We start from the raw sequence: 13,356 nt of genomic DNA, 5'->3' as shown, positions 1-13,356 counted from the left end.
ACCGGGCCGCCCCTCCGCCCCGCCCACTCCGCTTTCCGGCTAGGCGGCCGCCGTCGGAGGGTCCGCTGCTCCGCGCTTGCCGCTCCCGCCATGGCTGCCTTTGGGGGCTGCGCGGGCTGCGGGCGGGGCGCGCACGGGGACGGGGAGGCGGCGGCGGCGGCGGCGATGATGAGCCGCTACGAGGGCCGGGCGGCGGGGCGCGGGGTGCCGCGGTTCGGGTGGCGGCTGTGCCTGGCCCACCGCTTCGCCGAGCGCAGGAAGCCCCTGCAGGCCGGCGACGTCTCCCCCGCCCACGCCCTGCGGCACCTGGGGCTGGCCTTCAGGTGGGGCCCCTTCCACGGCCGAGGGAGACCGGGGACCCCCCCTCCCCTCCCCCGGCTGACCCTCCCCTCCCCCCGCAGGTACCTGGGCTGGTGGTACCGGAAGACGCGCGTGGAGAAGCGGCTGCCCTTCATCGACCTGCTGCACCCGCAGCCGCTGCGCCCCATCTACGGTAGGGGCCGCCCGGAAGGCCGGGGGCGCGCCGGGGCCGGGGGGGCGCCGTCCAACCGTCCCTCCCTCCTCCCTCCCTTCTCCGCAGGCTGCCCGCTGGGGGGTCTGGGCGGCGGCACCGTCACGCGTGGCTGGCGCGGGGACTTCTGCAGGTGGCAGCTCTCGCCGGGCTTGTACCAGCACCGGGCCGTGGCGGCGGACCAGGTGGGTCGGGCGGGGAAGGGAGGGGAGGGGTGGTCGGGGCTCCCCCCCCCCCGGGCGACCTCCGTGCGGCGCCCTGACCGGCTTCCTCTTCCTCCTTCCATCCCTCCCTCCCTCCCCCGCCCAGTTCACGGTCTGCCTGCGGCGGAAGGGCCGGACGGTTTACCAGCAGGTGCTCTCCCCCGAGCGGCCCAGCCGGCTGCAGGGCTGGAACTGGGGCTTCTGCGGCCACTACGCCTTCTACCACGCGCTCTACCCGCGCGCCTGGACCGTCTACCAGCTGCCCGGGCAGGAGGTGGTGCTGACCTGCCGGCAGATTACGCCCATCATCCCGCACGACTACCAGGTGAGCCTCCGGCTGGGGGTCCCGTGTGATCCGAGGGGTCGGGGAAAGGCCGGGCTGGTCGTGGCTGGAGCCTCGGGCTTGGGACTTATCGCGTGCCAACCCTTAGCCAGGGCTCCCTTCCCTGGCCCTGCAGTGGCACCACTGCCTCCTGCCCCTCCCCGCTTGGCTTCCCAACCACACACCTGCTGCAATTAAGTGCTGAGCGCTGAACTTCCAGCCCTGGGCTGTGCAATTCATAATATCCACCTGGCAAATCTGCCTGACAGGCTGAGTGATTTCCGAACTGTGTAACTTCAGGCGTGAGGTTGCAAATTGCAAAGGGAGCTGATGGAGGGCAATGGAGTTCAGGGGCCAAGGGAAGCCACGGGGGAGGGAAGACTCAGCCAGAAAGAGCAGCCTTGCGTGGGCAGGAGGTGCCCCTCCGCCTTTGAAGCTGATCATGAGCATTTTGCGTTTCCCTGGGAAAGCACAGCAGCCATGTTGCACAGGAAAACCCAAATTACACGCGCTGCCATGTTCTGGGGAGGGGGGAGTTTTGAGGGTCTTCTCATGTGCAGAGTATTGCGGGAATCCAAAGGGAAAGCAACTGGGGCGTGGATAAGCCCGAGCGGGGCCTCCCGGTGCAGGAACGGGTGCAGGCAGAGTGGAAGGTAGTCCCGGACAAAACTCCTGCTTGCCACGCCTGCCACTCCTTGCTCCAGCAGCAGCCGGACCTCCGGTACTTTCCCATGAAGAGATTCTGGGGAGACCCAAACGCCCAGAGCCCCTTCGTCTTGCTGGGGTTGAGTCCCTGCCAATTCCCCCTCCCCAACCGTCCCAGTCTCCGGGCGCTGGAGATGCTTCCGAAGATGCCCTGGCAGACATGCAAAATCGAGGGTCTCATTGCCGTATTAAAAGACCCCCATGCTGTTGAATGACCTCCCCTAGGGGTACTTGTAGGTGTGAGGGAGAGCTGAGAGACCCCAAATGCACACACACACACACACACACACGGGCCTAGGGCTCGGCCTTTCCACACACCCTCCCCAACTGATTCCAGGCAAGGAGGAGAAGGAAGAAGGTCTCAACAAGGGACACCCCCATTCCCTTCCCCCTGCAGTCAGCCCACTATGTAACTTGGTTTGTCCTCCCCCCCCCCCTTGAACTGTGAGCCGCCCTGAGTCCCCCCAGGGAAAAGGGCGGCATACAAATATTAATAAATGAAATGAAATGAATGAATGAATGATGATACCAAAAGCCTTGGGGAGGGGCCAGGGGGGCCAGGATGAAGGCAGCATCGTCATTGGTAGCTCCCCAGAGGTCACCCACAAGCATGACGGGGGGCTGTCCGTGGGGTGCCTCTGTCTCCAGGAAGCCAGCCATCCCTTTGGCAAAAGCTGCCATGGGTCGAGGTCTCTGGGGTGGGGCCCTCCTCCCAGGCCTGGTGATCGGAATGCCGGAGGAGCCGGTCTCTGGGCTCCCTGAGCCAAGGGGCCAGCAGTGGGGAAGACGCTGGAGGGGCCTGGGGCTCGATGGAATGGAAAGAAGGGGGGGTAGGCTGATCCAGAATCCAGGGCTGGGGGAGGGGATGAAAACCTGCCTATCTAGTCCTCAATCTACGACCACAACCGAGAGCAGCAATTTCCATTGCTGACCAAGTGAGTTTCATCCGACTTTACGATCTCTATCTGCCATCGTGGTTAAGTGAATCATGGCAGTTGCTAAGTGAATCATACCGGTATTAAGTGAACCTGGCCTCCCCCGTGTCTGGAGCTGGCTGGCAAAGTCGCAGAAGGGCGCCCCGTTGGCCCCAGGAGGCTGCTGCCGTCGTAAAGACGTGCCGGGTGCTGGAATCCGGGAGATGCTGGGACGGTGGCAGGAGAGAATTACCAGTCACAGGTCGTTTCTTTCAACGCCATTGCAACTTTGGCCACTGACGAAGATGGTTGCAGCTTGAGGACTGGCCTAGCCAGAACTAGGTTTTCCTTCTGGGTAGTGTGTGTGTGTGGGGAGGGAGGGATTGTTTCGCTTATTAATCTGGTGGCCCTCAGGTGCTCCTGCAGGGAAGGAGGGGCAGAGGGGGCTGGATGAGGCTGGTTGAGCCCAGACGAGCCGCCCGTCTTGCGTCCTTAGGACTCCAGCCTCCCCGTGGGCGCTTTCATCTGGGAGGTGGAGAACGAGGGGGCCGAGGAGGTGGAAGTCTCCATCATGTTCACCTTTCAAAACGGCACGGAGACCAAGGAGGACTGCCGGGGCGGCCACTGGAACGAGCCCTTCAGCGTGGAGAAGGGGGGCAGCTGCGTCCGTGGGGTGATGCTGCACCACGTGACTCCTGCAAACCCCTACACCCTGGCCATCTCTGCCCGGGAGAAGGTAGGACACCCCCCCCCCCATGGTCCATGGCAGTGCCCTTCGGGGCTGCCTCTTGCAGGCTGGCAGAGAGCCCCATTGTGGCTTCTTTGCCACACCTCTGCTCACAAGGCCCCGAGGGGGGGGGTGGCTGCCTTCCCCAGCTCTGGTGCCTCTGCGTTCTAGAAGGCCCCCTTGCTCGTACCCCAGCCCCCTCCCCGCAGCCTGTTCTGGGGCTCTCTTGTTCCTCCCCGCCTATCGTCGTCCCTGTCTCGAGGGAGGGAGGGGCCTGGCTCTTCATTCCCCTCTGTCCTTCCCTTCTCTCTCTCTCTCTCCCCCCCCCCCCAGGCAGGTGTTGCTGTTACCTACCTTACGGCCTTCAACCCTGCTGGCACCGGCCAGGAGGTCTGGCAGGATCTCTTGGCGGATGGCCGGCTGGCATCCCCTCAGGGTGAGTCCTGGGCTGTACGGTGGGCAGAGGCAGGCAGGCAGGAGGACAGGCCCCTGACGCTCGGGGCTCTCTTGCAGGGCAGAGCCCCCCCACGGAGAAGGGGGAGGTCTGTGCAGCAGCCGTGTGTGCCACCTGCGTGGTGGCCGGTCACGGTCGTGGGACGCTGGAGCTGGGCCTGGCCTGGGACATGCCTCGCATTCGCTTTGGATCGGCGGAGAAGGAGCATCGCAGGTGGGTGCTTCCTGGGGAGGGCTGGCTCCCGGGGGGCGGGGTGTCTCTGTGCTTTGGGGTTGGACCCACTTGGGTGACCCGCACAGCTCTGCCTGCGGGGAGATGCCCAGGGCTGCGCCAGCATGCCACACGCTCATGGAGCGGACCCTCGCCTGACCCAGGAAACGGGGCTTCTCTTAGGACCAAACTGCAGGGTGGGCATCCTACCACCTATGGGTCCATCCGACCCGTTGGCTGTCTCTCTCCGGCCTGTGGAGCCACACAACAGTCCCAGTTTCCCAGGCCCCCCTTGGGAAAATTGCTCCCCCCAATCCCCAGGTCTGTGTGCGGCCTGGGCCGGGCTGGCTTTGCTTCCCGACCGAGGCTCTGGATGGCTGAGGGTCCGTCTTCCTCTCTGCCCACAGGTGGTACACTCGCTTCTTTGGCAGCGACGGGAACGCCTGCCCAGCACTCTCCCACCATCTGCTGAGCCGCTACGAGGCCTGGGAGGAGAGGATTGAGGCCTGGCAGGGGCCCATTTTGGCGAACAGGTAGCGCCCTGTGGGTGGGGGTCTCCTGAGTGGCAGGAAGGGGCCCAGCGCCAGAGGTTTTTCCTGCTCTCCCTCTGCCACCATGGTCCACTCCGGCCAAACTAGGCTGCTTCTAGGCTGTCTCCTCCACCCCCCACCCCTGGTTTCCCCCCACCCCTGGCCTTGGGCTGCCCAGACTCTGTGATCATGGCGGGGGCTGCCTCCCCCATCGGCTCTGCGTTGTTTCTGCTGAAGGGGTGGCTGGGTCCCCACTCTTCCTGGGCCCCCAGGCCGGGTGGGCAGGCCTCTGGGCAGAGTGAGCCCACCTCTCAGAGGAGGACCCATCGAAGGACCCCTGTGTGCCTCTCGCAGCGACCTGCCCCCCTGGTATAAGTCGGCCCTCTTCAATGAGCTCTACTTCCTGGCCGACGGAGGCACCATCTGGCTGGAGCTGCTGCCCGAGGACAGGGAGGCCCTGCAGGAGGCCCGGGGACTCTCCCAGCTGCTCCCGGTCTTGCAAGAGTACGGCAGGTTTGCCTACCTGGAAGGTGAGGCTTCGCTTTGGGCCCCGGGGGGGGACGGGACGGATGCTGGGGAGGGGGAAGCCAGTGTGATGTGCAGCCGCTGCCGCTTCCTCCTTCCAGGCCAGGAGTACCGGATGTACAACACTTACGACGTCCACTTCTACGCCTCCTTTGCGCTCGCCATGCTGTGGCCCAAGCTGGAGCTCAGCCTGCAGTACGACATGGGTGGGTGCCCTCCCCCTTGGGCTTCCTCGGCCGGCTCTGCAGGCGGTCTGGGCCGAGGGATGCCCCCGGCAGGGGCAGGAGGGAACGCGCCTCCTTGAGCCGTGTCGAATGCTCCCGAGGGCCCGGCCTGCGCTTGGCTGGCGGCAGAGGCAGCCGGCTGGCCGATTGGACAGCTGCTGACGGCGCTTCCCTGCCCCATCCCAGCTGCTGCAGTGCTGAATGAGGACGCTCGCCCTCGGCAGTACCTCATGAGCGGACAGACGGCCCCGGTGAAGCTGCGCAACGTTGTTCCCCACGACATCGGAGAGCCAGGTAAAGCCACCCCTCATGTCTGCATGCAGGTCAGGCCTGTGCTCTGAGGGGCTCCCTCGGCTTGGGGCCTGGCTGCGTGGGGGGGGGGCTCCCTGGGGGCTGCCCCTGTGCAAGGCGGGATGTCTCCAATTTGCCCGAATGCGCCGCCAAGCGGGGCTGTTGGGAGAGGAGATTGTGCGGCCCCCGCTTCCTGTGTCTGGGTGGGCGGGAGGACGGCCCCCGAAAGGCTGTCAGCAGCTGAGAGGTTTGGGGGATATCCCCTGGGGGCCCCGCCTGGAGTGCTGAGGGAGGGGGGGAGGAAAGCCACACCGTCTCCCGCTTTCTTGGGCAGATGACGAGCCCTGGCAGCGGCTCAACGCCTACCTGATCCACGACACGGCCACCTGGAAGGACCTCAACCTGAAGTTCGTGCTGCAGGTGTACCGGGATTACTTCCTCATGCAGGACGGGGCCTTCTTGCAGGACATGTGGCCCGTCTGCCAGGTGCAGTGCAGGGGAGGGCAGGGGCTGCCAGCCCCCCCGGGGGGCCCCACGGACCCCTCCTCAGACCCCTTTGCCGCCCTCAGGCGGTGGTGGAGTCGGAACTACAGTTCGACACCGACGGAGACGGCCTCATTGAGAACTCGGGCTTTGCTGACCAAACCTATGACGCCTGGGTGGCCACCGGGGCCAGGTGAGTGACGGGCCAGGAGCCCTGCCCCCCCCACCATCCTAGGACCCCCACCCAGAAAGGCCTCTTGCTGTGGGGTGTTGGGAGTCCCCCTCCAGTTGTGGGCCTGGGGCTCTTTGGCCTGGCCGCCGTTTCCCCTGAGTAGCAGTAGGTGGTCGTCTCTCGAGGGCTTTGAAACATGATCCTGAGGACCCCCCCCCCCCAGTGCCCAGGGGAAAAGTCCCCTGGGGGGGGTCAGTCCTGGTTCTCTGGTGGCTGTCCAAGCATTCAAGGCTAATTCCTGCTTGAGTCCCACCCCCTGTGCCCTCCCAGAGGAAGGGTCCCTTGGCAGCTGAGCCCCTCGGGGGCCCTGCTACCTCCCCCCCCCCCGCCTGCCTCCCCCTGCACAGCGTCCCTGGGGCTCATGGACTCTGCTGTCTGGGTGTCTCCAGGTCCCACTTCCAACGGGGGGAGGGCTGCCCCGCTGAGGGGGCTGGGCATTCTGGTGCCCTGCCTGGATGAGGCCGAGAAGGAGGACAGAAGGCGGGTGCCCTGCTCTGCAGAGCTGGCAGGACTAAAGGGGGGTACCACCACGGCGACAAATCACGTGGCCTTGATCCACGGCTTCCGTGGCCTCTGCGCTTGTCGCATGGGGGAGGGAGGGGATGGCTTGGTGGGAAGTAGCCGGAGGCATCAGGAGGCCTGGATGCCCCTGAATGGAGGAGGTACCACTAGGCACAGGGTCCTTGGGCTGGTGTGGTGGTGGGGAGTTAAGCAAGCTCAGCCTTGTGGGATTCTGCTGCAGTCAATGCCAGCCCTGCGAGGCGGATAAGGTCAGAAGAGGGTGGAGCTCTCCTTTTAAGGAGACGGGCTCTAGGGATCAAGCCCGTGCCACGACAAAACCGCGCTCGACTAAGCCGCGCCCGATTAAACCGCGTCGCTGACGTCATCAACAGGGCGACAACAGCCAGCGCGGAGAAAGAAGGGCGCTTTAAATAGCGCTTTGAAAGCAAGCCGATTCAACTTAAGGTAAGGGTTAGGTTTAGGGTTAGGTTTAGGGTTAGGGTTAGGTTAAGGGTTAGGGTTAGGTTTAGGGTTAGGTTTAGGGTTAGGGTTAGGTTAAGGGTTATGGTTAAGTTTAGGGTTAGGTTAAGGGTTAGGGTTAGGGTTAGGTTTAGGGTTAGGTTAAGGGTTAGGGTTAGGTTTAGGGTTAGGTTAAGGGTTAGGGTTAGGTTTAGGGTTAGGTTAAGGGTTAGGATTAGGGTTAGGTTAAGGGTTAGGGTTAGGTTTAGGGTTAGGTTAAGGGTTAGGATTAGGTTTAGGGTTAGGTTTAGGGTTAGGTTTAGGGTTAGGTTTAGGGTTAGGTTAAGGGTTAGGGTTAGGGTTAGGTTAAGGGTTAGGATTAGGTTTAGCGTTAGGTTAAGGGTTAGGTTTAGGGGGGGTTAGGTTTAGGGGTTAATTTTAGGTTTAGCGTTTACAGCTTCTGTCTCCGCGCTGCTCCGCGCTTCTGTCTCCGCGCTGTTGTCGCCCTGTTGATGACGTCAGCTACGCAGTTTCGTCGAGCGTGCTTTAGTCGAACGCGGTTTTGTGGTGGAACCGATCGAGCCACCTTCCGCCCCCGGCAGTCGGCAGCAGGAACCTGGCTGAGCTGCTCCACGCTCTTTTTTCCGTGGCCCCCTGCCCAGCCCTCCTCACCAGCCCAGGGGGCGCTGCTGGCAGCAGCAGATTCCTGAGCCAAGCTGCCTGCCCTCCTGATGCCAGGGAAGAGGGCAGCTCCGACTGCCCAGCCACCTCTCTGACCAAGGCGCCTCTCGTCCCTCCCTTTGGGCAACCCCCTCCTCTTCTTTCCTCGGCCAGTGCCTACTGTGGCGGCCTCTGGCTGGCATCCCTTTGCGTGATGTGCAGAATGGCGGAGGCCTTGGCAGACGGGCCGGCCCAGGAGAGGTACTCGGGCATCCTGGCTAAGGGCACGGCAGCGTTTGAGCGGCTGCTCTGGAACGGTAAGCCTGGGCCGAGCCGGGCGGGTCAGCAGGGCCGGAAAGAGCCCCCAGCCAACCCGCTTTTTCTCCCTCGCAGGGAAGTATTACAACTACGACAGCGGCCGTGGACCCTCTTCGGACAGCGTCATGGCGGACCAACTGGCCGGGCAGTGGTTCCTACGGGCGTGTGGGCTGGGCGAGGGCCAGTCCGAGGTGAGGAGGGGGGCCAGGAGGCTTGAGGGGGGAGGGCTGTGAGCGGGGGGGGGGCAGGGGGTTTCACGAGCCCCCTCTGGTCCACAGGTTTTCCCTCGCAGCCACGTGCTCAGTGCCTTGAAGACCATCTTTGAGCTGAACGTGATGGGCTTTTCGGGAGGGTCCATGGGGGCGGTGAACGGCATGCGTCCCTCGGGGTCGCCGGACACCTCCAGTCTGCAGTCGGACGAGGTGTGGGTCGGTGTGGTCTACGGACTGGCCGCCACCATGATCCAGGAGGTGGGTGACGATGGGGGGTGGGTGGGGGGAGGCGGGGAGGGGCGGGGTGCCAGCCTGGCTGACTGGGCTTCCTCTCGCCTGGCACAGGGCCTGGTGCAGGAGGGCTTCTCCACCGCCGAGGGCTGCTACCGGACGGTCTGGGAGCGGCTGGGCATGGCGTTCCAGACCCCCGAGGCCTACTGTGAGAAGAAGGTCTTCCGTTCTCTGGCCTACATGCGCCCACTGAGCATCTGGAGCATGCAGCTGGCCTTGGAGCAGCGGGCGGCACAAGGGCAGCCCTTCCCAGCCCCACCTGTGGCCAAACCCAAGGGCCTGTGAGCCAGGGGAGACGGGCAGGCTGCCGCTCCCGCCTGGCCTTCCTGAGCCAAAGCAGGCGCACGGGGGCACCCGGTATGAAGGAAGCCCCTCCCCCCCGACAGCGGGCAAAGCAGAGCTGTTGGGCAAGGGGGGCAGCTTAGAGGTCTTGGCATTATCCAATCTTCAACACTCCCCCACCCCCAACACCCTTTGATTTGCACACAATCACGTTCTGTATAATCTGAAGTTATTTTTAGAGGGTGAATGATTTTAATTTAAATAAATAAATTAAACTTGGAAAGAAGGCTTTGCAGAACCCTTGATGATGGCCGTGGCATAGCAATAGCAGTTAGACTTATATACCGCTTCATAGGGCTTTCAGCCCTCTCTAAGCGGTTTACAGAGTCAGCATATTGCCCCCAACAACAATCCGGGTCCTCATTTTACCCACCTCGGAAGGATGGAAGGCTGAGTCAACCCTGAGCCGGTGAGATTTGAACAGCCGAACTGCAGTCAGCTAAAGTAGCCTGCAGTGCTGCATTTAACCACTGTACCACCTCTGCATACAGAGGCAGTAGGGGGCCGCTGCCCGGGTGCCCCTGGTCCGCCAGAGGTGGATCTCCTTCCTGCAGAGCAGGCTGTTCCAGGGGTGGGGTGGGGCGAGTGCTCCTCTGCATCTTCCAGGGCAGGGGCTCTGCCAGCCTGTCCAAGCTCTCCCAGGACCTCTGGAGACGGGGGGGCACCGGTGTTCGTCCTCTGGGAGGGGGCAGCGTCTAGCTAAGCAGCTGGGCTTGGGCAAGGGGGGGAGTGGCCTGCAAAGGGCTGGCATTGCCGCCTTCTGAGAACATTTGAAGTTTGCCCAGTCTTGTGTGAAGGGTGGGCTTCAGTGGCCCCCGGGGACTTCATCTTTCCCCTCTCTTTGTTTACACAAACGCAGAAGGTGGGACTCCATCTCAATCTTGCCCTGTGAAATGGGCACCCCTGCCCTGCCCATCATCGTTCAGACTGAGATGGGGCAGCTGGGACCTGGGGAGGCCGGGCCGTGTGAGTGGATCTAGAGTGGGCCTCGTTGGGAGGGGAGGAGGAGCTGCTGCGAGCCTCCTGGCAGCCGCCTGGCCTCAGCCGCCTTCAGCCCCGACCTCCTGGAAGGTCAGAGAAAGCCTCTGCTTCCCCAGGGAGGGGAGGTCACCGCTTGTGGGCATCCACGTACCCCAAAAACTGGCTCTTGGGACAGCATCCCACGCAGAGGAAAAAGGCCCAGTGTGCAGCGCCTTCTGGAGGCTGAGCTGAGACCTCATGCGGCCAATCTTCACCCTGCCCCACACGGTGTGGGGTCTGGAGCAGCCTCTTCTGGCAACAGTGTGAGCTAAGGGGAGGGGCCGAATGTGACACACACACACAGACCCTCGCCGTTGGCCAAAAGCCACCTCTAATGCAAGACGCCACCTCACCTGCACCCAGCCAGGAATCCCGGTGCTGGACAGGAAGACTGTTGGGGCAACAGGCATTTCCACACTGCCAATGGAAAGGGCCTTGCCAAGACCTCCTGCAGCTGTGGCTGCTGCTGGGGACCCTGGGGGGGGGGGAGGCTGGGTGCTCTCACTGCTTTCCAGGCTGAAGGAGGAAGAGCTCCAGGGCTGATAAGCCTCCCATCCCCTCCAAGAGGCCCTCAATAATTAAGGGAAGTGAGGTTCTTGCTGGCAGCCTCTGTGGCTGCCTGGTCAACTGGCGGGATTGCCTAGGCGTGGAGGGTCTTGGGCAGAGCCAAAGATTTATTTATTTATTTATTTATTTATTACATTTATATGCCACCCTTTTCCCCGAAGGGGACTCAGGGCGGCTCACAATTCAATCAGGGAAGGAGGTACAGGCAAGGGAATAAAAAAGACGAGACATAACAATACGAAATTTAAAAAACACACAACAACCATACCATTCGAGAAGGGGGGCAGAAGCTCTTTAGCCCCAGGCCTGTCGGAACAGCCAGGTTTTAAGGGCTTTGCGGAAGGCCTGGAGGGTGGTGAGGGTTCGAATCTCCACGGGGAGTTCGTTCCAGAGGGCCGGAGCAGCCACAGAGAATGCTCTCCTCCGGGTAGTCGCCAGTCGGCATTGGCCGGCAGATGGAATTCGGAGGAGGCCTAATCTGTGGGATCTGATCGGTCTATTGGAGGTAAGAAGGAATTGAGTCAGTGAGAAAGCCGTTCGGGGAGCGGTGGGTCGCTCCTCGGCTGCTTGGCGTCTCTTCAACGTGGCAGTTCACAAGTTCCCCATCCGGAGCGCAAAAGGGTCCCAGGTGTGTCCCCGCAGCTGTCTGGGCAGCGCTTGGCAGGCCCAGGGGGAGGGGGAGGCATTGGCTCTCCCCTTCTGAAAATGAAACCAATGCCTGGAAGAGGAAAATGGGGGCCTGCAGAAGCGCCACGAGCAGCAGCCAAGACCCTTCTCTTCCCCCCACCCACACACACACACACACACACACGGCTTTGGAGGGCGGCTGGAAGCGAAGGGGAGGAGGATTGGGGGTCTGCCATTCAGGTGCTTTAGAGGAAGGAAGGGAAGGGGAAGGCCACCACCTAGAGGCTCTTCGTTGGTGGGAGAAAGTGGGGGGGGAAGGACATTGGTGGGGGGGAATGCATTGCTGCTTGTTTGCATGCAAAAAAACTTCTGTTGCATCCCAACATAATTCAGTCACGTCGGTTGATTTGGTGTCAAACTCGTGGCCTGCAGGCCAGATGTTACCGATCAGTCTCCGGATACGCTTCAAGGTGCTAGTCGTAACTTATAAAGCCCTTCATGGTATGGGATCTGGGTACTTGAGAGACCGCCTGCTGCAATTACCTCCCAAAGACCCATTAGATCTCACAGGGTTGGCCTCCTCCAGGTGCCATCTACCAGCCAATGCCACCTGGCTATTACCCGGGGGAGGGCCTTCTCTGTGGCAGCTCCGGCCCTCTGGAATGAACTCCCCGCAGGGATTCGGACCCTCACCTCTCTCCAGGCCTTCCGAAAAGCCGTCAAAACCTGGATTTGCCGGCAGCCCTGGGGGTGATGAGTTCCCTCCCCTCTCGACATGTATGGTTGTGCGACTGTTGTCTACTTTTATTATTTGTATTTTTTATGTTCCCCTTTTTCCCACTTGAATTGTTCGCCGCCCTGAGTCCCCCCTGAGAAGGGCGGCATACAAATAATAAAATTCTATTCTATTCTATTCTATGTGACATGCCCTGCCCACACCCACCCGTTTTAGTGAAGGGGGGACGTTGCGGTATGTCACATGACAATGGGTCATCATGATTTTGACCCCCCTGCTTTAGGTGAGTTTGAGTTTGAGTTTATTGGTCTTGTATGCCGCCCACTCCCGAAGGACTCCGGGCGGCTTACAATAGACAAGGGAAGGGGATAAATAGACAAAACAACACTTTAAAATACACAACAGTCACAGTTTCCGTGGGGCTGGATATTTCGAGAGCCCCCCCGGCCTGCTGGAGCAGCCAGGACGTAACGGCTTTGTGGAAGGCCGGGAGGGTCGGAAGGCCGGAAGGGTCGGAAGGGTCCGGATCTCCACGGGGAGCTCGTTCCAGAGGGCTGGAGCTGCAACAGAGAAGGCTCTCCCCCGGGGAGTCGCCAACCGACATTGGCTGGCAGATGGAATCCGGAGGAGACCTAACCTGTGAGATCTAATCGGTCTATGGGAGGTGATCGGCAGGAGGCGGTCTCTCAGGTGAAGCAGAGTTGGGCTGCCAGCCTCCCCCCCCCCCCCCGCTGTGTGGCAATTTCCCCCAGGGTCCCTGGAGTGGCCCTCTTTGATGTCAGGCCTTGCTTGAATGACAGCCGAGGCACCGATGTCACTGGAGAAGACTGGCCAGAGCCCACGGAAAGCTTCTCCAGCTGTTTCATAACGTTCCTGCTTCCCATCATCTCCCTGACACTAAAAGTAAAGAATAATAAAAGTGAATTACGACATTAAACAATAATCGCAGCAATTCCTCTTGTCAACAATACTCCCCCCCAAAATAGAAACCCAATATACCTCTTCCGCTCTCCATACACCTCTTTCTTCCACCCCCTCCAACTTTCTATCTTCCCTCCATCATCCCCCTCTACCCTACTTCCCCTCCCCCTCTACCACTCCTCTCTCCCGATCCACTCCCTCCCTTCCTTCTCACCTTCCCTCCCCCCACCCTCTCTCCCATCCCTCTCTACCCATCTTTCTTCTATCCCACTCCTCCTCCCCTTGGTGTATTTCCACTATATTGCTGCAATTATTGTTTAATGTTGTATGGCGTTGGCTATGCACAGTGAGTACATATGTGAGTGTATGAA

At 61.5% G+C, this 13,356-nt stretch overlaps 1 protein-coding gene across 1 annotated transcript; it reads left to right on the top strand.

Annotated features, from left to right (window-relative positions):
- Positions 1–17: 17 nt before the first annotated feature.
- On the top strand, positions 18–9,340 carry LOC116523656 (non-lysosomal glucosylceramidase-like). Its single transcript, XM_032238784.1, has 17 exons — positions 18–323; positions 402–493; positions 581–696; positions 821–1,039; positions 3,152–3,391; positions 3,716–3,818; positions 3,896–4,049; positions 4,454–4,579; positions 4,931–5,106; positions 5,203–5,307; positions 5,512–5,619; positions 5,951–6,102; positions 6,186–6,292; positions 8,126–8,268; positions 8,345–8,460; positions 8,548–8,739; positions 8,827–9,340. Exons 1-17 carry the CDS (start codon positions 91–93, stop codon positions 9,055–9,057), a joined length of 2,613 nt encoding a protein of 870 aa, XP_032094675.1. The 5' UTR covers positions 18–90; the 3' UTR covers positions 9,058–9,340.
- Positions 9,341–13,356: the final 4,016 nt, after the last annotated feature.

This window comes from Thamnophis elegans, unplaced genomic scaffold (genome assembly GCF_009769535.1).
Source record: "Thamnophis elegans isolate rThaEle1 unplaced genomic scaffold, rThaEle1.pri scaffold_85_arrow_ctg1, whole genome shotgun sequence".
NCBI classification, from domain to species: domain Eukaryota; kingdom Metazoa; phylum Chordata; class Lepidosauria; order Squamata; family Colubridae; genus Thamnophis; species Thamnophis elegans.
Note: the sequence above shows the minus strand (reverse complement) of the source record. Positions and strands in the feature narration are given on the sequence as shown.